Below are 27,310 nucleotides of genomic sequence, written 5' to 3' on the forward strand. Positions count from 1 at the left end.
TAGGTTTAAGGTCAAATTTCTAGTCCAGAGTTCCTGTTAATATCAAGAATACTGTACATGCTAACTCAATTAGCTGAATTAATTAATTAAGGCTCACACATAAACACGCATATTACAGTGTTGAAATATTATAATACATTTTTATTAAAGCTTTGCTCATAAATACAAACTGCAACCCTGTCGTTTTACTTAAGAGACAATATAACACGGTCAGTGCACTTAAGTTCAACATCAACTTTTACAAAGCAAACCATATTAAATACCACTGCACTACAGCGCACGCAGTTACAAAACCAGATGTTTGAACATCGGGAAGTCACGATATAATTTCAAAAACACTCAGATTGCAATACGACCTTTATACGAACAGTTTGCTTTCATCTCATAGGCATTAGGACATGTTTTAGTATGTGTTGATTGTGTTTTCAGCTTGTAAATATGCTAAGCATCTGCTCTGTGTGTGTATGTGTGTGTACGTATGTGTTGTGTGTTTGCCGATGTGCGTTTTATCTATACAATACAACTATGACTTAACTCCTGTGTTCTGATTGGTAGTTGCAGGAACTACACAACTCTCACTCCTCCAGGAGGAGGGGTTAAAGCCAGTGGGGGCGGAGCGAGAGCGAGGTGTGTCTGTTTGGCCAAGGCCCTGGTACTGCCCCTTCGGGGAGGCGGGGACAGAGAGGGGGTCGACGCCCAGTCGCTCGTGAGATGCCCCTGAGAGGAGGCCAGTGTGCTCGCCCTGCACGATGTCCACTTCAGAGCCAAAGAACAGCTTACGGGGACGTCCGAGCACTGTGCGCCCTACACACACACACACACACTTAAAAAACACTGCAGTGTGATGATATACAATTGTCCCAATATAGCTTAATAAGGAAATAGTCATTCTGTACCACACTTCTCATTATATGTCACAAAATGGGTAAAAACAGTGCGGAAAACAGAGCAAGTCAGAAAGACAGAGAGAGAAAGAGACAAAAAGATAGAGGGGGAGAAAGAGACAAGCATAGAGAGACAGAGACAGAGGAGAAGACAATGAAGAAGAAGGATACATACCCATGTTGTAGAGATAGAAAGAAAAACACAGATAGAGACTGAGAGACAGAGAGAGACAGGCAGATAGAGATACAGAGAAAAAAACAGACATAGTGTAGAGAGAGAGAGGCAGATTCAGACAGAAACTGAGAGAGAGAGAGAAAGAAAGGGAGACAGAATGGAAAAGAAGGCAGATACGTACCCACATTGCGGACCTGCTCAGAAATATCAGCTTGTATATCGGAGAAGTCCAGCATGGCGAGGAAAGAGTCAAAGCAGGAGCCTTCATCATCCTCACGCACATACGGACGGTAACTGAAGCTGTAGTGATGTGCAATGGCAGCCACAAACATTTCTATGCAAATTACAAAGTCCTACACACACATGCACAGAGTCATTAATTACACATATACATGTTGCAGGCGACACTATTACTTTTACACTTATTACTGATTATTCGTTTAGTTTGCTGAACATTTCCTTAGCATTAATGCTGGTACAGAATTTTGCCACAGGTTCAAAAGGTTCGAAATGAAATACAAGCATTATTGATCATTTTATTTCAGCCATAAAAAATGACAAACCAATGAAACTAAAAGCAGACTTCCTTTGTTATACAGTTAAACTAGAAAAGAAAGATGTGGCTGCTTCTTCATATTAAAACCTTTGTCAATACATTTATCTGTTATTGCTGTCATTAGCCCCGGTTGTGTACCTGTAACCCTGTAGCTACAGCCTCCACACTCTCCCACTCCCATGTGCGCTTCTGAGAGATGACTCCAACCTTCACCAGAAAGGCGATGAGCACAGCCTGCCTGCAGGGGACAACAAAGAGCTGAGAATGAACCACAGCACCCAACATGGCGATCTGACAAACAGCACAGTTCAGTTTCTGACACACTTGACACACTTTGGATGTTTTATTAGAATTAACATATGGCGTAAACTCAGTCACAAAACTGTGTCATAAGCAAAAAAAAAGGTTTAAAGCAAAGATACCTTAGAAAAAAAAGTGACTGTAGTGAACCATAGATAAAAACATAATCTAATGGCTATATTTTATTTATTTATTGTATGATTCATACTCCTGCATTGAAGCTCATTATCTGCATCACAATGCAGAGACAGAGAGAGAGAGAGAGAGAGAGAGAGAGAGTTTTATGGTAAGCGTAGTGTGCAGAGGCCATAGAGTTAAAATATAGAGTGAGTACTGGTCACATAGAGAGCCTGCACTATCACCAAAACAGGAATCATCTGGACTTTTGAAGTGCCTGATAGCTTCAGATCGCCAGAGCTTTTCAGTAGCTTTCAAATGACATCAGCCCCATGCCTCTGTGATCTACGGTGCTGAAGTCGGGCATTTTAGCTGACTTTGGAGCTCCATTTCCAACTAAAATGGCACCTCAGGTGCTCATTATGTTTCGATCAATATTCAATCAATCAAAGTTTTTCAGAACAGGACCAGGGTACACTCTTCTGTGCTTGCCCCTTTGCCTCACCCTCACTGTAGACAAATGTTTGTGGACCAGTACTCAGCAACAGCTACTACTACTAGTGCTAATTTTAAGCTGCTATAATGTCTACCAAAAAATATCCAAATACAATTTTTACGTAGTGTTTTACGTACGTTATAGTTTCCCATTTTGGGCAGCATACTGGTACCACCAGGACAGCACAAACTGTATAATGGACAACTGCACAAGTGCTCTCTCTGTATATTTTAACAGTATGGTAGAGGCGCATAGACAGCCTGACGTGCACACCTCCAAAATCCAGATTATTGTGTGTATATTGTGCCAGACAAGTGCTGATTGGTTGAGCAGGAAGGTATCAACCCTTGAAATCATATATTTGAAATCAACCTTTGAAATCATCCCTCATGCATCATCATAGAGCAGCTGAACACTGTTGGAGGAGAACAGTAAATAATCTGTTCTACATAGATAGCTAACAGGCTCCCATGATTATCTGGTGTTGCTCTGATTGACAGGAGATGGAGGAAAAGTCCTAGCCATCCCACCTAGAGATCACAACTATGTATGTTCTCTTGAACTCACATGGCATGGTCAAGCTTCAAACTCCTGATAACATGGTGGTCAATTAGACAATTTGATGCACTCCAAATTTCACAAATTCCACAATTATAGAGATAACGTTAGGGCAGAAACCTACCAAAATGAGGCAAACACCACCATTTTGACACAGAGGAATTTCCCGACGGGTTTTAACGGGCTCAGCTCTTCCTTCAGAGTGCGGTAGAACAGCAGCAGGCAGTACATGGCAAACTGAAAACACACACAGCATATGTTTATATGTTAGGACCTGTACTGACTAAAGTATCAACAAAAAATGCAGCTTGGTCATGTTACCAAGAAACCGTAAACTCCTCTGCCTGGAAGATTTTGTCTTGTCGAAAAACTTTACAGCTTTACTTCTTACTTTTACAAAGCACTGACACTGGAGACTCATTCCAAAATATCTCCTTACAGAAAACCTCACCATATCAACAATTTAAAAAAAATTTTTTTTAGCAAACATGACCGTCTGCCATACGCATCCCTGTGCAAGTTACTGTGTTATAGAAAATAATAATCAAGAATTCAACAGCACTGTAATATAAAGTCTATTCATTTACTAATTAACTTATTCTTAGATAAGAAGGTGCATTCAAAAGATGAATACCAGCTGGGAGGCATTGTTGACGATGACGAGGTAAGTCCAGGCATTCCTGAAACTGAAGTTTCCCTCATCATAGACTCCAAACAACTGACACACACTAGAGATAGAAAAGACACAGCATCACAGTGTTTTTGTGTGCATTTACAGGTGTACTGTATAGTGTGTGTGTGTTCACTACATTGTCCAAACATGTTCTCTTACAGCGCTATTACAGTAGTAACAGGTCTGACGACGGTGTACTGCAGAACTCCCAGTTTACACCTGAACAGAAGAACCCTGGGGATGGGAGTAGAACTTATTGTTATAAATTTTTATAGAATGAAGCAGATCAAGGTAGGCTTTACAAGGCAGACTAAAAAAAAAAACACATTTTATATATATAAATATATTTTAAATATATATCTTATATATATACACACTCACAAATGTGGTTTATTTATGTTATTTATGTAGTCCTGTGTACAAAGACCCATCATAATTTTATTTTAAAAATTGCTAAAAAAAATCAGGATATAAATGATATTAAATTTTCGAACTACTTTATCCTGGTCAGGGTCACAGTGGACCCAGAGTCTATCCCATGAACACCGAGTATATGTAAACCTGTGATTTGAATTATTGGCAGAGCCACTGTTATAAAAAATTAATCAACACCTTCCAACCAATCAGAATCAAGAATTCAGGAGCACTGTGGGTTTTTTCCTGCAAAAATTTTGACTTTAAATGTTACTTCACAGGGCCGTTTCTTGCTATAAGTGCTATAAGTGGTCAACTAGGTCCCTCAGACCACCAGGGGGCGCCATGATTTTTAAAACACGCAAAAAAGCACACTTTACTACCGTTTGATGAAAAGGTTTACGTGTGAGGCAGTCAGAAACTGCAATTTACGTAATGAAATTAGGTAACTAATGTCAGAAGAGCATGAAGAAGTGGTGAAGATAAAGCATTTACATTTATCTTGGGTGGAAAAAATGCAGAGAGGAGAAATGGACCCAAAACTCAATGGGAAAAAAAATACTAATTAATTGGATTTAGGTAATTTGTTCACATTCTTGCTTCCGCTTGCTGATGTAATTGAAATGGAAAAAGATAGTGGCTAGCTAGTATCTAGGTAAGAAGTGTTAGGCTAATACAAGTTAAAGTTGCTAGCTTGTTACTATTCCCTATGACAACAGTAGCCTGTTTTTGAATTTAAACATAATCATCACTCATGTGGTTGAAACGTCAATCACATACAGTTCTTTTCAGAACTATAGCAACTCAGATGGAAATGATTTTCCTGAGTTCAAACCTTACCTGAGGTTCGTACCTAGTCGTATTTTCAGGTGCTGTAATGAAATATTTTGGTGCGTCGTCAGTGTTCGAACCAATTGAAAGCACTTGTGTTTGGTTTTTATTGTATTGTTTATTAACCAGATTTTAACCCTCATCCAAGATAATGAAGTATTAATTCCGTTCATTCTTGCATATACGATAATATGTTTGGTGTGAGCGAGGGGCCGCTGAGTAAGTTGTCACATATGACTCCTAAATGTTCAGAAACAGTCCTGTTAGTTTGGCTTGTCCCAAGTAATATTTAATAAGGACTGGGTGTAGGGTTACAAATGGTACTGCAGCCAGTGTTGTCCATCAATTATACAGTTTCTAGTTCCCAGCATAACTTTTACCAGCACAGCAGATTCTGATAAGTGAGGAAAAGGTGTGGAAGAGGTATAGAAATATGTTACTGTGGTAGAGGATGATGTAAAAAATACAAACACAATTTAGTGTTCAATTCACTGCTCACATGAAATAAATATGGAGACCTTCTCTCTGCATACTTACAAGATCTTCACACTCACATTTCATAATGATGATGACAAAACAGACCTCACATGTGCTACCCTGGTGTATGTGTGTGTGTGTGTGTGTGTGTTCACTCACTCTCCCATGGCCCATGGTGGGCAGCAGCACAAAGGGGGCAGAAGCGAGCGCTGTTCCTGAGCCTCTAAAATAAGCGCCAGGTTCGGGTACTGCGTCTCCAGGAAGTTCAACAGGAACATCAGGAAGTTATAGATGACATACGCCTCATAGCACTCGCGACACGTGTCCACATAGATGGCTATACTGGGGTACTTCAGAGCAATCCACTGCCACACACACACACACACACACACACACACACACACAGATTTACAAACACATGGCTCAAACACATTCTAGTAGTTTGAATGGAAGAGAAAGCGTGTTGGTTACTTACGCTGTCTAAGCTGTAAATTGGCACCATCCATAATATTCTGAAAAAAATATATATATATACATCATGAAAGGAATAAAACACTTGGGGGCATTCTGTTACAGGAAACTAATTTCCAACACTGTAGTGTTATATGACACAATGCAAACCACTTAGCAGCCTGAAGTTGATTATTTTCCATTAACAGCACATCCTGAAGCGTTTTATTCCTCTTATATCAAGGATTTGCCAAGAAACGCAATTATGTATTTAATAAAGAACGACACGTCATACTTTTTATCTGTTTATAGCTACATTTAACGTTTTAGTCCAGCCGTAAAACAAATCAGTTGTATTATTATTGCTGTACAGTCATTTTTTTTCACGAGCTTCTCTGTTTTTTCCTCTGTATAATGCTAATAAATACATTTTTTAAATATTGCACTTGCTAAATGGCACCACAATCACCAGTGCAATCACCTGTAGTCACAGTGCGGATGAATCACAACCTCATGATTATAAATGGAAAACAATGTTGTAAAAATAAAATAAAATAAACGCAGACCCGTCTTCACACACATCTCACCAAGGGTTTTGTGTTTCTGAAAAATGATTTTGCAGATTTTGTGTTACCCACATGATGAATCCTTGATGTGTGTCATGCATGTTTCGTTTAAAACAGTGTATCGTACACTATTTCAGGATAATGGCTGAAGAATATACAGAAGATGACATGCGTAATACACCTCACCCCTTATGTTTGTCTCCGGGATGATCACAGGTCAGCCCCAGCTCACTTAGCCTAGTACATTAAATCCACATCTTTCCCTTTTACACACCTCTGAGTGCTCAGATATCATCTACACCCAGTCTCATGTGTGTGTATGCATGTGTGTATGTGTATGTGGGTGTGTATGTGTGTGTATGGACAATGAGACCTATTGCCTATGTGTGTGTGTGAGGTACCTGATGATAGGCTTCTGTAGTTCAGGTTGTGTGTAGTGCACAAGATGCTGCAGAATGCCCCATAGAGAGATGGGAATGGTTAAAAACACAAACACACCCGCGATGAACCACGCCTTAGTGTGTGTTCCAGCCTGCAACACACACACACACACACCCACACACACACACACTATTAACAAGTGAAAGGAAGCATCACAGATCTGTTATTCCCAATGATGCTGATGAGCGTTTCTACACAAGAACACACATGATTGTGTAACACCGCCTCACAGCAGAAGGTGTGTTTTTGTTCCTCGTGATGCGCACTGGACGTTACACTTCCTCTCCCGTGTTCACAAGCGCACAGGCGCATATTCATCGCATAGAAACAGCCTATGAATTAGGAATGCACTGACGCACCTCGGCTTTCTGGAGCTGCCACACAGCCAGCGGTAAAGCCACGGCCACGAGCAGCGCGTACACCGTCACGACGAGCGGCCGGAGCCAGCGGCGCCATCCCGCGCACAGCCGCGCCATTTCCCCTACACACGCGCTCCGTGCATCCCGAGCTGCGCGAGCCCTGTGAGCCCTGCCGCTTTGACGATGTGACTGAAGCTGGGTCAACCGGAAGGATGCTGACGCACCACGCGCAGCCTGTGCATCCAATCTGTGCAGTCAGATTAGATGGACTATAGCCAATCCAAATCACGATTCCGCCATACAGGCGTGTATTACACCAAATGAAATGTTTTACTGTTTATCTGCAAACCTTAGTGGGAACACTGGGAATACTGGGAACACTGGGAATACTGGGAACACTGGGCGCAAGGTGGAAATACAAACATTTAAAGGGTGTATAATGGAGCCTGCCTTTTATAGGATTAGACTCCTTGTTTTTCAAAGCTTAAAAGACATCAGGTTTAATGTCTGGCATCCACATCAGATTATTTGCAGTCTTAAAAAAAAGATAAGCCTTCAAACAAATAACCTATTTTGATTAAATAATAAGTAAAAATCTGGAAATTTTGAATGTTACTCATGACAGTTAGGCATGTTGAGAGGTAAAACTGGATGAATGCTGCAGACAATAGATTTTGTTGTTTTTAAAGATTTTGTCCTTGTTCTAAAATGGACTTTTTTTGTGGAACGGAAGTCAACAGCACCACCAACAGTGAATAAACAGGCTACAGAATGGTACAAATAAGCTAGAAGCAAGGCTCAGGCTGATTTCTTTCTAGCCCAGACTGTAGATTCATGCAGCCTATCAGTGACAGTCATGTCAGGTGATTACATAGAGTGACACGCCCCCTAGATTTGATCTCTATTCGGGGCTGATGTTTTTCAGGCACATCTGTAGCACGTCACCAGCAGTGACTGAGGAGGTGAAATACAGTCACGGTTGTAAAGAACGTGAAACTAAAAGTAGGTAGATTAAGGAATCATTGTATAATCAAAATACAAGTTACACAAAACCAGAGACTTAGCATTTTTTTGTTGTTTGTTTGTTTGTTTGAATCTTGAAAGTGTTATGGTGCAGAAATTTCCCTCCCGTTTATTTCCAACAGGAAACAGCTGTCAGAAAAAAATGCATGAGGGATTGTTGGATAGCGAGTGACTAGAACTTCAGTTGCAGTGCGGAGAAAAATGTTGATCGGGTTTTAAGCTGCAGTTGCATAGCATCGACAAATCCGACGAGAGACATCTTTCCAGTGTCTGTAGACAACTGTATCCGTTCACATCGTACTGCCTCTATACTGTATAGTTTTGTCTAGAATACAAAGAAAAAATATTTTAAAAATCAGTACTGTGTTATTTATTTATTTTTTTTAAAATAGCACATTTGAGCAGAAATGGGAGAAAAACAGAGAAACTGAAGGATCAACTCATGTGGGCACTACCTGCTGCACCAACATCCCACCCTACTCCATCCATCTATCCATTTTCTGTACCGTTTATACTACACAGATTTGCGGGGGAGCCTGGAACCTATCCCAGGGGACTTGGGGCACAAGGCGGGGGACATCTTGGACAGAATGCCAACCCATTGCAGGGCACAATCACACACACACACACACACACACACACACACACACATACACACACACACACTACAGACAATTTGGAAATGCCAATCAGACAACACCTGTTTTTTGGATGAGGGGAGGAAACCAGAGTACCCAGATGAAACCCCCGAAGCACAGAGAGAACATGCAAACTACTCCATCCATCAATATATAATAATCAACCCTGTGAGAGTGTGTTTGCACATAAGCATTCTGTCTTATTCAAGGCGGGGGGAGGGAGGGAGGGAGGGAGGGAGGGAGGGAGAGTGACAAGCTGTGAGAGAGAGTCAGGGGACATGACGAGGGGGTTGGTAGTGGTGGGGAAAGAGTGTAATTGCTCACATGTGTAACAACATATGTTCAAACCCACAACTCTGATTAGTTAACTACATGAAAGTGGAGCTGTGCTGATGTTAATTCTTTAACTGCTCACTTTATTCTTAAGACACAGGAACAGATTTTACTGCAGCTTAGAGGAACTTTCCATCGCTTTTTCATTGGGAAGAAATTCAGCACAGAAGGATGTACATCTAAATTCAATTAAGGAATAAAATCACAGAAAGTGTTTTATTTCTCTTATACTACAGCAATTTGCCAATGCCAACTATTTGAATTTATTAACAAATGACATCATACAATTCATCCATTTATAGTTAACTTTAACTTGTCTGTGCAATAAGTCAGTTCCTGTTATCACTTATGTTATAGCAGCTAGAAGCAGTCGCTCCCTCACCAGCCTCTCTTTTTTTCTCTTGCTTAAAGTGAATAACACAATTAATAAGTTAGCGCTCTTACTATAGAAACAATAATGTCTTGCAGCTGCTGTTAGAGAAAATTAATCAACACTTTCTAATCAGTCAGAATCCAGAATTTCAAGAGGTAGAAAACCAAGTATTTATTTATTTAAATATATAGTTTATTTCATTAAATCACAAAACAAATGATACAGGGCATAATAAACACAAATCTGTCTGATTATTAGTACTTTACTGATACATTCCTGTGATCTTGGTGGATTTCCTTTTTTAAAAAAAGGCAAGCCTTGAAACAAATAACATCTTTAGATTAAATAATAACAGACCAAGTAAAAATCTGGAAATTTTGAATGTTACTCATGACAATTAGGAATGATGAGAGGTAAAGGTTAACTGGATGAATGCTGTAGATAAAAGATTTTGTCGTTTTTGTTTTACAAGTACAAGGTGAACGGAGCCAGATCCATCATGAAAACAGCACATTATACTTACAAGCCAACATGATGCAGTTTTCTAAAAGCATTGTAAAAGTTCGGGATCATCTTAACTAGTAGAGAGAATTTTACAATGTGATGCTCGCTCTCCCACAATGATCCACAATGACCACAATGGGAAACTCAGCCCACTGCAAAGGCAATAAAATGAACAAAGCAGCAGCGAAAGCCTTCATCATAAAATTTATGTGCTGTGGAGATTGGCAGCTGTTCATAACCAAGATGAGAAAGTAGAAAAGAGCCAGGCGAAGAACTTTTGCTGTTTTTGCAGTCCATTTCTTTTAAGCTAGCACTTGATGATGTGCAACTGTGTTATGTAAAAAAAAAACACATGAATCTAATCTAACAAGTCTATTTTTATATTTGCACAGCTCTGAAAAAACCCCACAATGTTCAAACTTATAATGTGAATACAGCCTAAATGAAACCCCAGATACCTTATTGCAAAAGTATATGAGGATGTTGTTGGCTTACTGTTACTGTTTAAAGTTCTAACCTGAATAAATACAATATAAGAACAATAATAATACAATAGAAATATAGAATATAGCCATTTTCTACAATAATACTATCAACCTGACAAAGTCAGCATCAAAATGTGCGGTTTGTATTTGAGAATTTGAAGTGATGTGCACAAATTAAAAAAAATACTTTTTCTTTTCTGAATCTTCAGCCATCTCTGCAGCCAATGTTCATCCTCTCAATGTGTTATCAGTTGCTCTTGGACCATCACGATCCTTTAAGTGTATGTCCTCAGTTGTAACTGTCCTTGGGCAACGTTGTGCGGTCTGTAAGGCCATTCTGTAGGTCAGGGGTCTTGCACTGGGTGCTGGTCCCCATGCTGCTCAGCAGAGAACCCGAATAACACCAACAACACAGACATGACTGAGGAAGAATGGAGAGAAAGTTAACAAAATACTGTCCATCTGCCAAACCCCCACTTTCTCTCCATATTATAAACAGCCTCAGACTCCAACATGTGCAGTTATTAATCACAGACACAAACAAATCTCTTACTACTATCATGCTACATATGAAGAAGTAAGAGACCAGATAAGAAATAAAGATGATGAGTGATGAGTGAGAGTAAGTGATAAAAGGAGTATATATATACCTTAAAGCAGTTTTTGAACTTCTTGCTGACGAGATAGAGTATGATGGGGTTGATGCAGGAGTTTATAGTCGCCAGGTTCATGCTGAAGTAATCAAGCACCAGCAAGAAACTATAGCAGACACACAGAGACATTAGAGAAACACCTGGATTTATATAATATAAATCGTGTGCTTATCACAATGTTGCTCTTAGCATGTTACCAATCCCAGATTAAAAATGTTTCTAAATGTAACTTTCACATTTGTGGCTTTGACATGGGAAGGTGGAAATAAAATCTACTGAAGCAGGCCATAAGCTAGCTGCCCAGGTAGCAAACTGACAAACTGATGTCAACCATTCCATTGGGCCAACATTGGGCCATCAGAGCCAACAGAATTTCAGAATTTCAGTTATCTTTAAATCTACCTTGCCAATATTTCCCAATGTCATTTTGTCCATTGGGCCAATACTGGACCATCAGAGCCAACAGAATTTCAGTTATCTTTAAATCCACCTTGCCAACGTTGGGCTACCATTGGGTCAAGTTTGGCGAGGTTGCTAGCCAATGTTGGTACAATGTTGTGTAGGGAAAGCCACCATAGCCACCAAAAATAGACATTGGGCCATGTCAGTTTGTTACCAAGGTAACAATGGAGGTTAGCAATTTTGCTAGCTAGCACATAGCTGGTAATTCTTTTAAGACAATGTAAAGCTACAGTGAGAGTGCAAACAAAAGAAATCTGAGAATATCAACATTTACCTCAGATATGTTCGGAAATTGCTAAAAAACAAAAGACTCTGAAAAACTACAATTACAAAAACTCCCTGGTTTCTGACAATACTGGGAAACATCGAAATTGCAGAAAAAAGAAATTGTGTTTGGAAAACTAACCATAAATATAAATGTCACAAATTGTGAAGTAATCTGATTTTAGCACATGCTTATGTTTCTTACTTGAGCAGATCACAGCGCTGAGTGTTGTGCTGAAAGTAAACCATTTTCTTCAGAATGCGACTCAGGTGAAGAGGAAACCAGCACAGAGCGAAGATTACCACCAGAGAGAATACGGCCTTCGCCACCTCACGTCGCTGCCAGCAAACACACACACAGAATCACATTCATTCACCATGTACATTAGTATTAGAAATGTGTCTCAGTTATTTGGTCAAAAAGACACCACATTCAGCGCAGCGTTACCACATCAACGAAAAATATAGAAAATATTCTCATTTCAATTTACAAGGCTTCATAAAACATTATCCAATACCTCACTAATTTGTACGTAAAATGCAGGATGAAACAATTCATCTATTTTTAGGGATTTAAACATAAAAGATTCACTGAGTCATCTCCAAATGACTCACCTGTTTGAGGTGTTCACTGAGTGTGATTTTCAGACTTCCTTTCCTGTAATTCAGCATCTCGTAGGTCATCAGAGTGTAGAAGATAGCTGAACATGCTAACGGCACGCAGAAGTAAACCCCAAACAGCCACCAGTCTTTTGCGTCTCTGTAAAACTACACACACAGTTTACTTTTACTATTTAATAGTTCTTTTTTTTAGTAATCACTCAACACATGTGAGGAAAATGTTGATGTTCACAGTAGATTTGTTTTGTTTTTACTGTCAATGTACCTTTACATTGTCAGTAAAAAGACTTAACAGGTAAGTGCTAGCTAGCAAAATGGTTAGCCTATACAGAAGCTAGCATATGATTAGCTTAAAACTTTGCCACTCGCCTAGCTAATGTTTTCACTACTTCACTTTTTCCTTCAGAAATTTAAAAGTTACATTTGTACACACTATTAATCTATGACTGGAAACATGCTAATACACACGCGTATATATTTGTTGGAGTATTGCCTCTGTATTTTACAGTGTCCGGGCAAGATGTTAAAACAGAGTTTAGCTTAGAGCTAATGAGAGTGTTTAGTGTGTGTGTGTGTGTTCTTACAGTCATAAACTGGGATTCTGGCTTGAGCATGCAGGTCTGTGCAGTCTCATTGTTGTGGACAAAGCTGACCATGTTAAAGCCCACAGCTTCAGGAACAGCCAGAAGAATGGCCAAAATCCAGATACACATGATCTTTACTGCGGTCGAGGCTGGGATTCCCGCGCCTTGGACACGGCCCCACGAGGCCACGGCACGATACCTGAACACACCATACATTAAAAAAATGACTAACTACATTCACACTTCACCTGTTTACAGGCTTACACGTGTGGATGTGTGTGTCCTACCTGTCCACGCTGAGGGCACACAGGTTGAGCACCGTTATCCCAACTGAAGCCTTTTGCAGGAAGGGAAAGAGCTTACACAGGAAGAGTCCGAACAGTGTGTCATTAAATGGCCACCTCGTCGCCAGCAACTACACCAAACACAGAAAGCACACATTTAGGATGTTTCAGTAGCATACACTAACACCAGAAACGCACAAACTGTAACACACATTGTCTTCATGTACCGTAACACACATACACAAATACTGGACAGATACCATTTAAGGAGAACTTCCTGTCCTGTAGTATGTGTCTTGAGCGGTACATCGATAGAAGATCCAAAATAAGCATGTCAGAGTGACCTAGTGCCGAGACAGCTTGACGCACACATACACACACACACACATTATCAGTACATGTGAGTGATGGTGAAGAAGCCCAGGCAGTGAAAGATAATGATGTAATATACTGGAACACTTTTGAAATCCGGATGACTCTGCATTGTAGAGAGTCTCTTGAGGATTGTGTGTGTGTGTGTGTGTGTGTTAGTGCTACACCAGCATGCTTCTCTTATAAGCAGGATCCAGTTATATGTGTTACCAAAAGACATCACGTTTTTTTTTGGCAATAAACTTTCATAAACCATAAAATCCCACCTGGATTTATATACAAGTCTACTTTTTTGTTTTTCAGTTGTACATGTTGTGGAAATTTGGAGTAAAATATCTACTGGCCATAAGGGTCATTGTTCTGAAGGTCTATGTGTCAAGGTCTAATCCTTTCATCCTTTGAAACTAGTCAAAAAATATCAGACAGACTATCATTACAAACCGAATCCCCTGTGAGTCATGACACACTCGAGTCTCACTAGAGTCTCTGATTCAGTGTGACTTGTTTGTGATTCACTGGGGTGCTATTAACCAGAGCCAAATTTCATTGCTCTAAAAAATGATATTGTGGATGTCGCAGGTCTAATATGGTTAAACCCACATCTAAAAGAGTCTTAAAAAAAAAAGAGAGAAATGTTGCGTAGGATCTGACGCAACATTAAGTACACTTTTCCTGCAAACTATGCGAACATATCAATGAGTTATGATCTCATTATAACAGATAATACTGTTATTGATATTATTAAGCAATGTCCTTGCATTAGTTGGCAGCTATTCAGGATAATATAGCTCAATTCCTGGGATGTACAAAGAATTTTTCCTGGAGTAGTGGTGGTAGTAATGGGGTAATATTGGGAATAATGGAGTATTAGTGGGAATATAATAATAGTTGGGTTGCTTTACTTCAAATCTACCAAATAAATAGATGTAATAATAGACATAAATCTTAATCGTAGCTGTAATAGCATCCTGAAACCAAGAGATGCCAAAAGATGACAGGGTTTACTGCCACCACTCCACTGGTCATCGTTATTTGATCCACAGCCCATGAAGCAAGCACTCCTCGAGGAGGATCCAATGAGCTTTGCTACATCTACCAAATTCATTTCCTGTGTTCATTTTATCTCAAGGAAACCTGAAACCCAAAACTCAGGACTTGCTTAGAACGCCAAGATCTGTATCTGTATCTGATTTTATTTTTTTTTTTATTTTAGATTTGAAGGACACACCCACTTAAACCAACAGTGGGTGTGTCCTTTTTCCGGCCTCAAGAAATATCGCAAAACACTGGAAAAAAATCCCAGATGTAGAAATTGCAGCACTGTCTGCATGGTGTGTGAATTCTGGCTCTGACATTTTCTCAACCTCAGCTCCATCACTCCAGTTCATAAGTGTTCTCAACTAGACAGGTGCGTGGGATTGGTTTATATACCGGAAAATACAAACAAACTAGTAGCCTAATTTAAACTAAGGATGAACAAATAAAAGCTTTAAATGCATCACACAGTGCCACACTTTAAGGTTAAAGAATGTCGTCTTTGTTTGTACCACAAGCTTCGACTTTTTTTGTTTTTATCAGATGATCTTATCTAGAGTGATTTACAAAATGCTCGGATGGCAACAACAATACAAAGAATTTGGACAATCTGCTCCATAACATGAAAGACTACAGGCGTATGCTGGTGCTAGAGTGGTATAAACAAAAGAATATTTTATGTCCAAACTATTTAAAGTAACAAATACTGCTGCTCTGTGCAGTTTTGTGGTGACTACTCTACCTTATAGATGTGGATGGGGATGTCGATGGCGATGTAGATGAAGTCTCCCAGTGCCAGGCTGGCAATCAGGGCATTGGGGCCATTTCTCATGTTCTTGTGGAAGCATATGATTCTTAGCAGTGTGGCATTACCCACTATGCCCACCACAAAGATGACACAAAACAGCACCGTGTTCACGTACTTAAACGCGACTTTCATAGACAACAAACACGCTGGTGGGGGAGAAAGAGGACGAGCATGCACTGATCCGTTCCCAGAAACGAGGGATGATGAGGAGTGTGAGGAGGCGAGAGTGGCAGGTTTAGGTTCGGTGCTCACACCCTCACTTGGGGTCAGAGGTGAGAGGGTGGCATGAAGGCCAGGAAGCAGGATGGCAACTGGGTCACTAGAGAACAGGAAGTCTTCTGAGGAGTTTGATTGGCAGTGGCCGTGTCTCATCAGCGCACAGGATATGGTTGCTATTAGCACCGTGACCCAGGGCATCGTGGGACGGCACGCTTTAATGCAAGGCCAGAGGGGTGTTTTTTCTGAAATTTGACTAGGGGAGAAAGAGAAAATCAAGATGTTAGAATGGCACTACTGATATCACATTTTTCTTTATTTTAGATTTTATCTTTTTTTTATAAATTGTAATTCACTTGCTAAATTATTGCTTGGTTCTTGGAAGTAACAGGCATTTAATTGGAGCAGTTAGTGAGAGAGATGAAGAGATCGAGAAAGAAATGAAGGGGAAATGCGTCAGCTGAACAAGTAAACAGTTCTGGTTTTGTTGGAAATAAGAGAGATAAAGAAAAAGACAGGGCAAAAAACAGGGACAGAGAAAGAGAAAGAAGTTTAGACAGCACTCATTTCTATAAGAATTATTATATAAAACTATATATATATATATATATATATATAATCTCACACAAATTTTTGATATGTATCACAATATTTAAGTCAATATTTAATGTCCACAATTTTTAGGATTATATTTTAAATGTCACACAAAGAGCACAAAGAGGAAAACAAGTATAGTGTGGTCCATAAATTTATCTGTTTTTAATTTAAAACTGGAAATTGTTAAAACAAAGAAAGGAAATGTTCAATATCTTGAATATTCAAGATGAAACATTCTGCACTATTTCTAAATCATTATTCAGTTTGAAATTTGACAATTTTGTGATGTTTCCCATGTGAGCTCCTTTGCACAAAAAGTTAGAGTTTCCTCAAGTCTGATTCCTTCCACTGAACAGTGTGTTCAGATGACCTAACAAGGATCATCAGGTTTTACGCAAACTTGTGGAGGCCATGCCAGCTGGAGTGCATGCTGTCATTAAAGCAAAAAGTGGACATACCAAAAGCTAAGAAATTCATGTAAACATTTCTGATATTCTGCTTTTCGCTCAAGCTGCTGATAATATACCTTGTAATGAAAAAAAAATTTAATTACAAAAGAGCATTCTCACTACTGATTTCAGAATTCTGCACCCCACAGTACAGATTTTATGTGGAAAATAATAATAAATATATTTCACTCACCTTGTGGAAATGTCGTTCTAGGATCTTTTGGCTCTCCTGAATTAAAAATCTCTTCTAAGGTCCTGGGAGAGTGTGTGCAGTTTAGAGAAGTGTACGTCTTGCATTTGAGCATGCAGAGGAGTGTGTGTACGAGGCTGTTTTGACAGCTGGGGCAAGACAGAAGTTGAACTCCTCTTATAATTCCTCCTTCCTCCCTCCTCCTCTCTCTCTTTCTCTCTCTCTCTCTCTCTCTCTCTAACTCTATCTCTCTATCTGTGGGATGTAGCTTTCCTGGCACCAGTTCTTGTTTCACATTTAATTCACTGGACCCCCCACCAACAATCCCAAAGACCATTTCACACACACACACACACACACACACACATACAAAGACACACACACACACACACACACACACATACACACACAACGACACACACACACATGCACACACTCTAATATAACCTAACAAATCTCTCCACAACGACAAAGCTCAGCCTGTTAAATGGTAACTGGAAACTGTTTAAAGCCCATTTCAATTGACTTTTCTTTTCAACTCGAGCACTTCAGTACAACCACATACACTGTGTGACATTTAATATCCCTTGAGGCACCAAACACTACAGACATGACTGATTGTCAGCAAAAACAAACCTATAGTAACAAAGAGAGAGACACACACATAGACCACTCGGTGGATTTCCTCTCAAATTAGATCAAAACTAGATGAAAATGATTTGACTAGCTGACACACTACAGCCTAGTAATGTTTTAAAACAAAGAATCTGCATTCTTTTATCTCTCAAACCTCAGACTACATGCATGTTCACCATTAACTGAACTTTACTTTCAGATTTTTCTTCCTCTAAGAACGTAGTTCAGCTACAGTGTTTGCTAATATTCCTTTTATTTATCCTAGTTGACTTGCAGAGTCTGTAGTTTGGATGATGATGATGATGATGATGATGATGATGATAATTATTATTTTTATTAATAGTAGTAGTAGTAGTCGTTTAAACAAGACAAATACGTCATGTAAGCATTCATTGAAAAAATAATGTGCTATTTATTTATGATAATTATCATTTGACTCTTAGAGTCGACTCCTTTGGGTGAACAGTGGGAGTTGACTCATATATCTGATGAGCCATTTATTTATTTATTTGTTTGTTTGTTTGTCTAATATAATTGTAGAAAAGACAAATAGATCATGCAATACATTTAATGGAAATGAATAACTATTCTGTAATTGTGATAATCATATTTTTTGCATCTTTGAGTTGATTCTTTCTGGTGAACAGTGGGAGTTGACTCACATGTCTATAGAGCCATTTATTATTATTATTATTAGTAGTAGTAGTAGTAGTAATAGTAGTAGTAGTAGTAGTGGTAGTAGTAGTAGTATTGTAGACAAGACAAATAGTTCATGTAAGCTTTCACTGGATATCAAAAACTATTGTTTATTTATGATAATCATCATTTGACTCTTTGAGTCAGTTCTTTCAGGTGGGAGTTGACTCGCATGCTGAAGAGTCATTTAATTATTTATTTTAATTGTAGAAAAGACAAGTAAATCATGTAACACTCACGCTGAAAATAAATAACTATTCTGTATTCATGATAATCATGAAATACACCAAGTGAAAATTATGAACGCTTGATTAGTTTGGAGCAGCAACAATTTAGGGAATGTTAAGATGTCTGTTTGACTCTCTCTCTCTCTCTCTCTCTCTCTCTCTTTTAAATTTTCAATTTTTATTTGAAAACTACTATTATTACTGTTTTTGTCACTGCAAATGCAATAGATTGTAAATAGATTTTAGATAAATATGCAAAGTAAAATGTGATGTTGATAATATTTTGTTCATCAGAAGGCAGAGTAAGATTTAATTGAACAATTTATGGGAGATATAATGAGAAATAATGAGAGAGCTGCTTGGGAGTCAAAAGTGTCGACTCTTATTGGTCATTCGATCGCTCTGAATTATTAAAAAAACTTGTGATGATCATTCGCTCAGCATATTCAGCACATTCAGTTTGAGGGTCTGACAGAGGACACATTGTTCAGGGTGTGTATTTGGGAAGATCCCGAGGGACACCTCTTAGATGGATTGTGTGCTTCCACAAGAAGCTTCCAGCATTCTCCACCCAACCCACTGAACTGTTTCAACACAGCGATCAAATGTTTCACGCTTTCTTACCATCTTTCATATCATCAATAAGGCCCATCAATACAATGTATAGAGGGAGATTCGTCTTATTATTATTGTTGAATTCATAGGTTAATGTAAATACACCAAAAAAAGGGATATCAAGTACAAATATCTTGAATATCAGGAAATTCATCTAATAAAAAAAAAATATTAAAGACTAAAGTCGTCTGCATTTATTTGTAGAAAGAAACAAAATTATGAGCCAGTAGAATAAGACAATTTCAAAACACAAAAAAATTTTAAAGTCCTCAAAAATATTAAAACAGACAAATGTGTGTTTGTGTGTCAGAAAGTAAAAGAAATAAGAGGATTATTAGCTAGTAAATGTGATTTACGTATAGTGTGATTGAGGCAACACAATGATTTTTTTTTCCTATTTAACATGAATTTGTTTTGGACCACACACATACACACACACACACACACACACCCACACCCACACACGTTTGATGCCTTCATTACAGCTATCATGGAAGCCTATAAAGATAAACGTGAATGGATGGATGGATGGATGGATGGAAAGAATACATAGATAAAGAAGATATCTTTTTTATAATCATTTTTTTCAACCACTGAAATTTCCCAAAGAATGAATCACGAACACACTTCTTTCAGAGCAGATCGAAGGTCACCCTGTGCCAAGAGGCAAACCTGTGGAAGCAATTACTGTCACGACCTTGTGAACTCTGACCCCACAGTGAATGCCACTACCTCAAGTCTAACTCAGATGATCTCTTCTTTCGGCCAGATGAGCTCATACATAACCATTACCCTGATTAATTACAGCAACACAACAAAGCTGCTCACACAGATGTGACTTACAGACTGGTTTCAGCAATAACACCCAGTAAGAATACAGGAAAGCTGCTTACTTTACTTTTACAGGAGGAAACAGAGACACATCGCTTCAAACAAGCGCTGCTTCATTAACTGTTTACTCAATGCAGTTTTAGTTTCTGCTTCCACTTTGTCGTAAACACAATCTGCTGCTGTGCACACTGTTCACACACATCTGCTACTGATGAGCCTCAGTGTGTGTGTGTGTGTGTGTGTTTGTCAGCAGAAGGCCCAGAGGAGGCTGAAAGACAGATGTTCAAATTAGCCAAATGTGGGATGTGACTCTACTTTCCTCTCGGAAGCAAGTTTTTTTTTTTTTTTTTTTTTTTTTTAAATGCCTGCACCTGCATCTTAATGAATTTATACAGAATTTTAAAAAAAGAAAACATTTATTTCAAAAGATGTTAAAAAGATGGTTTGAGCTTGCAAAACAATATATTTAATAAGAGAATGAGAAATAATGCATATAATAATAATAATAATAATAATAATAATAATAATAATAATAATAATAATAATTGAAATTACAAAATGATTAAAATAATATTATAAACATGCAAAAAAATTCAAAACACTTCAAAAAACTCTTCAAAACACAAACTGAAACATGCAAAGCAGAAGCACAGACAAAAAAGCATGCACAGTATATTAAATATATAAACCTATAAATATATAAAAATCTAACATCATAAGAGCAAAACCACAATAAAATAAAACATGCAAGTTCTCTCTCTCTCTCTCTCTCTCTCTCTACCATGACCCTGTCCAGAATAAAGCGCTTACTGAAGACTAATGTATTTATTAAGATATATAAAGTTTTTATAACATGTCTGTAAGAAATCTTATGACATTCACCTGAATGTCAGTGAGCATCACTGTCCTGCATCACTACAGCGCGAGGCTGAGTGTATTATAGCGCACGTGATGACGACATCGCGGTCGCTAGGCAACAGCGCGCACCGCGATTGTGACGCAATAACGCACAGCACGTGACGGACAGTAAGACAGAGTGAGAGGATCAGCAGAGTTTTGGAGGTGTTAGAGTTTACTTCACTGCTGTTTCTCTCATGAGGTATGTTGTGGTTGAAGACAACTAGCTTTTTTAGTTTAAATTACACAGTTAGATTATGATTTTATTAACAATCATTTAAAAAAATCATATTTAAGCTTCTATTTTAACCATACCAGTCTACCCATCCCAAATAAATAAAGTTAGTGTATTAAATATCCAATTTATTTACATTATAGTCAATAATAATAATAAAAATAATAAGAGCATCACTTTTGCACTTCACACGAGGTCAAATGGCCTCTCCAGCACTTTCACCCACAACAACTCCACATGCATTAGGAAATATTTTAATGAAATAAAAAATGTGAAGCAGATTTAAAATTATGTTGCCTATGTAATGTTTTGTTAAAAAAAAAGAAACTAAACTTGCAAAGAAACTCATTTTCCAACCCTTTAAACAACATGTTTGCTTATAATGATGCTTATAACCAGACATCATTACTATTACGATTAAATCATTATTGTAGACCAATACTTAGCACCGTGACCATGAAAATAGAGTCCATGTATTATCCTTGAGACACTGAATAATACCTGGGAGTTTCAAATTAAATAAATGATAGAGTATAGCTGTTACAGATGTAAAGGCAAAAAGGTCAAACTGTCCAGAAATAAACTGACTCCAGTCTTCGGGGACACCAAATACTGCTATAGCAGGACTAACCTCAGAGTTAATTTTAATACATTAGACATTATAATAAAGCTGAAATGCGCCCTATCAGCTAATGATCAGCTCAGTTGAAGTTGTGTAGATGTGTTGGGAGCAGGGAAAACACTACAATGTCCAGGAGCAGGGTTAGGAATCTGTAAATTTTTTTAAAAAAAATATTAATATTAATATTAATATTAATATTAATATTAATATTAATAAACTATATTATCATGCGTTTGTTGGAGTATAAGTCATTCCCTGAAACTCTGTGCGTTTGTGTCTCCTGTATGTAACAGATATGGATAGAATGGAAGAATTGGCTAAGCTTCTGGTGATGCAGGAGATGATGCAAAATCAGATGCAGTTCACTGATCAAATGATTAGTAAATTGAGAGCAATCAATTCTGAAAGGAGCCGATTTGCTCAGGAAGAGGAGCTCCAACTGAGGTGTGTATGTTCACTGCTTGCATTATAGACTAATGTTTATTGGACATGTCTGACTTGTAAAATAAGCATTATGTTACATTAAATTATATAATGATATAAGATGGTAGATTATATAATGATATAAGATGTTAGGCTAAAATCTAATGTCTATTAATAATTTGACAATGAAACTATTACAGTTGAGCAACATTGCCTGATATCACAAGGTCTGTGAAGATCAATGGCATAATAGGAATAATGTGGGGCAATCTATTACACATGCTGTTGTGCTTGATTCCACAAAATAACCCACTTTAAAAACATTTGTTAACAGCAAATAAGAATAATTTGATATGAATTTCAAAAATGAAACATTAAATCAATGTCTTTTAAAGAAATCCTAAGAAAAGCGCTATAGGGAAACCTGGGAACATGAAAAAGCCAAGAGGCCAGAAGAAGAAAGCTGAGGATTTGTATAGGTGAGTACACAAATTAAAGAAGAAATGATGTTACTGTATGATTAACGTGCACATGTGTGATGATCTGCAGCTCTATAGCATGAAAACAAAATCACACCGTTCATGTTTTTTTGTCTAATGAACTGATATTATTGAATGAACAGGGTTGACAGTGATGAATCAGAAGATGAAACGGCCCAGGATGAGGTAAGAGAGGCATGAAACATAAGAATGAAAAGTATGTTTGATTGATTTAATATTAATATCGTGTCAATTTAGTTATTTTGGAACCAACTATGGATAAAATTCCCATCAGTGGTAGGAGTGTGACAGATCTGATGTGATGTAAATAAGTATTCGTAGTGAGACTAATAAAGTTTAAAAAAAGATGCATTTTAAATAAAATATACACCGCAAAAATGAAATCTTAACAAGTGAAAATATCTTGAATATGGGTGAATTTATTTACTTTTTCTTGTTATGAGTTTATTATGAATCAAAAATTATTCAGCCTGTTTTTAGATGCTTTTACACATTTTGTTTTCAAATTAGTACCACATGTCTACAAATAGGTTTAATAATTTTTTTTATATTTGTTTTTGCGATCTTAATAGGAAATATGAGATAAATTGGACTATATTCACACTTTGAAAGATGTTAAGATGTAATTTTCTTGCTGTGAACAACAAAGTCAGATGTTTCTGTGTCTCCAATTTCAAGCGTCAACAGAAGAAAGGAGTGAGACGGGCTGTTAAACGAAATAAAAAGCAAGAGAGCGTGGATACGCAAGTCCTGCAGGATGAAATAAGTAAGCTACTCTGTGTGGAGCCTCTGAGCAAGGAGGAAAGAGCCGAGTTGGAATATCTCCGTCAAAAGCACAGGAACCGCATCCTGAAATCCACCAGTGTCGAGGGCTGGGAACAGCAGTGGGTTGTGTCTGAGGTTGTGGACAGAAGATATACACGGGCCCTTGCGGGGTTCATGCGTGAAGTGGTTAGCAAAGCAAGTCAAAGGCCTGGCATGACTCTGAGACAAGAACAGAAGCAGAAACTGCAAGTGCAGAGAAAGGTAAGGTCCAAGTTAAATAGCGAAGAGGGCAGAAGTGTTCCACTTTATCATCAAACCCGGATTTACAAACAAGAGGCAATGAGATGGAGTTCCATTCATACTACATGAACCTATTTATACAGCACATAGTGCATTAATAATCATTCATACTCACAGTATAGGCTATGCAAGGGAAAATGACATTATTTAATATTTAGAGTTTAAATTTCTGTACTAATCTCAGTTGGCAGATGGTTTTAATTGCTGTATGTTATTATGACTCTTTTCTGTAGCACTTTGAGATTTTCTTTAAAATGTAAAGTGCTTTATAAATAAAATGTATTATTATAACATTTTGTCATACAGGATGATGTATTGCTGTCTGAGACAGTGAGAGGATGCTCAGAGGACAGAGAGAGACAGAAGAAACAGAGAGAGAGTGTAAGCAATATGTTTATATACATGTATACCACAGCGCTGTTGAATTCTCAACTCTGATTGGTCAGAAGGTGTTGAGTCATTTTCTACTAATAGAAAATTTATTAACAACTACTAATATGTGGATGCTCCACATAATATAAGCCTAATAATAAACAGATTAAAAAATGTGCCATAATTTAAAAAAAAAAAAAAAAAACAGATATGGTGAGATTTTGTATTTATTTAAAAAATTTTTGGAAGGAGTCTCCAGTGTCAGTGCTTTGTAACAGTCAGTATGCAACATTGTAAACATTGACAAATTGCTGCGGTATAAGAGAAATAAAACACTTCAGGATATGCTGTTTGAAATTACTCAAGTTTAGGGTGGTACTAGTGCATCATTTATGATGAAAAACAGAAGTTAATATATAAGAAAATATTATTTTCATTACAGGTGCAGACACAGAGCTACGGAGGAGAGGAACAGATTCAGCGAATGATTCAGCAGGCTATAGAGAAAGAGAAAGTTGAACGAAAAGAGAGGGAGAGGAAAAAGAAAGAAAAGGATTTAAAGAAGGAGAGGAAGCGGGAGAGGCAGAGAGCGCTAGAAAGAGAGAGAGAGGCAGAAAGACAGATGCTGATGGAGCAAGAGTTTGAGGAAATGAAGACGAAGATGGACACAGAGATAGAAAAGATAAAGCAGGAGTTGGAGATAGAGAGAGATAGTAAGAAAAAGATAAAAAGGCAAGCCAAGAAAAGGCAAGAGTGCCTCAAGGAAAGAGTAAAGATCTTGGAGAAACAGATTGAAGAAATGAAAGATATGAAGGGTAACGCTCATTCTACATCAGAAGCAGATGTAGAGGACGCCAAAGCAGGTGTTTCCAGAGAGAATGATGGGAATGCACAGGAGGCTAAGACAGAAAGAAAGACAGAGGCAGAAAGACAGAAGGAGGTTGTGGAGGGCCAGAGGAAGACAAACCAGAAAAAACAAGGGTTAGAAAAGACAGAGATGAAAGAACAAGAAGCTAGAGAAAATAAGCGTAGTCACTCCAGTAATCCTCCATCAAAAGGAGGTATGGAGGACACCAAAGTGGGCGTGGACAATGAAGAAGGCTCTGTTCAGAAAATCAAGAGGCACGTTATGGATTTCTTTGCGTGGATCTGGAAAGGACTTCGACGTGTCGGATCAGCATTAGCATTGGCATATGATTTTTTTGATAGCATATAGGTAGGCGTATTTACTCTTTCACCCCTTCTAACCACAAGGGGCGGAGCTTAACCCTTACTTACCCATTCTTCAACTATGCCACAAAGTGACAGTATTTACATGAGCCATGAGTAGTGATTAATGACTAATAATCCTACTATCTGGTGTCACCCAGAAGAGGATGGGTTCCCTTTTGAGACTGGTTCCTTTCGAGGTTTCTACCTCACATCATCTGAGGGAGTTTTTCTTCGCCAAGCCGCCTCGGGCTTGCTCATTAGGGATCTAAATCTACATCCGAATTTCCGTTTTGTGGCCATTTTCATTGTGAAAGCATTATATAAATAAAATGTCATTTAATTTCATTTAATTGAATGTGGTTTTTCCTAACAGGGTTCATCCTTAACTGTAAAAATGTGCACTTGGATTGTATCCTGTCTTAAATATCGCTTTGCAAACCCCCTGGCTCTACTGGATTTATTTAACCATTATTAAATTTTGTCTCTTTTATTAATTGTCTTACAATCTTACAATGTAATAGTACTACAGTCCTCTTTATATCTGCCACACTGCATGTCGTAATGAAGTCATTACGTAGCCTGCTAATTTGGCATTACATGTGAACCCCTTTAACCTTAAAAATGCCACAAGGAGACCTAATTTGTTTTTCACTTAGATCCTTAATACGCCACGAGTGGTTGGAAACGTGTTTTTCTTCGTTGGATATTACACATTTAATACCACTCTGTTGTGGCTTCCATTACAGTCGCTGAAGGCTGGTTAATAGATGTAACTTTGCTGTTTCCTTTCACACAAGCGCGCTGGTCTCATAAATCCGCCTCAGATGAGCTCTTTGTTCTGTGGCCACTGTAAGTTACGTTAGTGTTGCCTTGGCAAAAACATCTTCATAAACTAGTTTTTAAAGTTGTATATGGTTGTTCAAAGAAATCTTTCCCATTTCAGATTTTTCTTTGATAACAAGGAACATTTCAGCACACACACACACACACACACACAAATGATATGAGTTGCATACATACATACACCCACGTAATGCACTACGAAAATGAAGCCCTGTTAAGTGGTAAACTTCCACCCAGATTTTTTCCATATAAACGCACAAATTGTTGGTTGGAAAGAGCTGACTTTCTGGCTCCAATAACAAACACTGCTGCTCCACAAACTCAAGAGAAGCACGTTTGATTCATTTGGATAGGAATTGTTTAACCTGCTTCTGCTGGACTGCACTGGACAAGCAGTTGGTCCTCTGGGAAGCTCTTCTGGGGTCAGAGGAGGACAGTAAACATCTGGCCTTCCTGGGAGGTCATCACTTTCACAGGCTGTAGTGCAGCGCTTCTCAAATGTTTTGTAGCCAGCAATTCCTTTAACTGTAAAATAAATTTCTCCCTCAGTACAGATTTATTTCATGAACATCATTTACTCAGTTAAGAATATTTACATGAATATTTTGTCTATAGGCATTGACAGAACACATTAAGTCCAAGAAGACATAATTTACTTGCATACGTCTACTTGTTTTTGAGGTTTGGATTGAACTTAAATGGTTTAATTGTCAGATAGACAATTAGTTAGATAGACAACTGACAACTAATAACTAGTATAAGAACTCAATCAATTTAATAACTTGCGTAATGATGAATTGGGATTCCCAAATCTGTAAATAAAAATTAAAATATCAGACCACTTAGCTATTCTTTACGGACCTCTGGGGTTCTCCGGGCCTCACTTTGAGAACCACTGATGTAGTGTGTCAGCTAATTTGTTTACCATAACCTAGTGGAGTCCATATT

General features: G+C 38.1%; 2 protein-coding genes across 2 annotated transcripts; both read right to left on the reverse strand.

Moving 5' to 3' along the window:
- Nucleotides 1–120: 120 nt before the first annotated feature.
- LOC113530756 (transmembrane protein 184C) lies at nucleotides 121–7,560 on the reverse strand. The gene is made up of 10 exons (XM_026921046.3): nucleotides 7,298–7,560; nucleotides 6,899–7,029; nucleotides 5,957–5,993; nucleotides 5,641–5,846; nucleotides 3,919–3,993; nucleotides 3,721–3,814; nucleotides 3,211–3,323; nucleotides 1,754–1,853; nucleotides 1,241–1,412; nucleotides 121–804 (listed from the first exon to the last, which is right to left on the reverse strand). Exons 1-10 carry the CDS (start codon nucleotides 7,412–7,414, stop codon nucleotides 524–526), a joined length of 1,326 nt encoding a protein of 441 aa, XP_026776847.1. The 5' UTR covers nucleotides 7,415–7,560; the 3' UTR covers nucleotides 121–523.
- A 2,274-nt stretch (nucleotides 7,561–9,834) lies between these two features.
- Nucleotides 9,835–17,385, reverse strand: ednrab (endothelin receptor type Ab). Its single transcript, XM_026920132.3, has 8 exons — nucleotides 17,192–17,385; nucleotides 15,671–16,208; nucleotides 13,525–13,652; nucleotides 13,238–13,436; nucleotides 12,648–12,800; nucleotides 12,238–12,371; nucleotides 11,304–11,412; nucleotides 9,835–11,074 (listed from the first exon to the last, which is right to left on the reverse strand). Exons 2-8 carry the CDS (start codon nucleotides 16,151–16,153, stop codon nucleotides 10,943–10,945), a joined length of 1,338 nt encoding a protein of 445 aa, XP_026775933.2. The 5' UTR covers nucleotides 16,154–16,208; nucleotides 17,192–17,385; the 3' UTR covers nucleotides 9,835–10,942.
- Nucleotides 17,386–27,310: the final 9,925 nt, after the last annotated feature.

This window comes from Pangasianodon hypophthalmus, chromosome 16 (genome assembly GCF_027358585.1).
Source record: "Pangasianodon hypophthalmus isolate fPanHyp1 chromosome 16, fPanHyp1.pri, whole genome shotgun sequence".
Classification (NCBI taxonomy): domain Eukaryota; kingdom Metazoa; phylum Chordata; class Actinopteri; order Siluriformes; family Pangasiidae; genus Pangasianodon; species Pangasianodon hypophthalmus.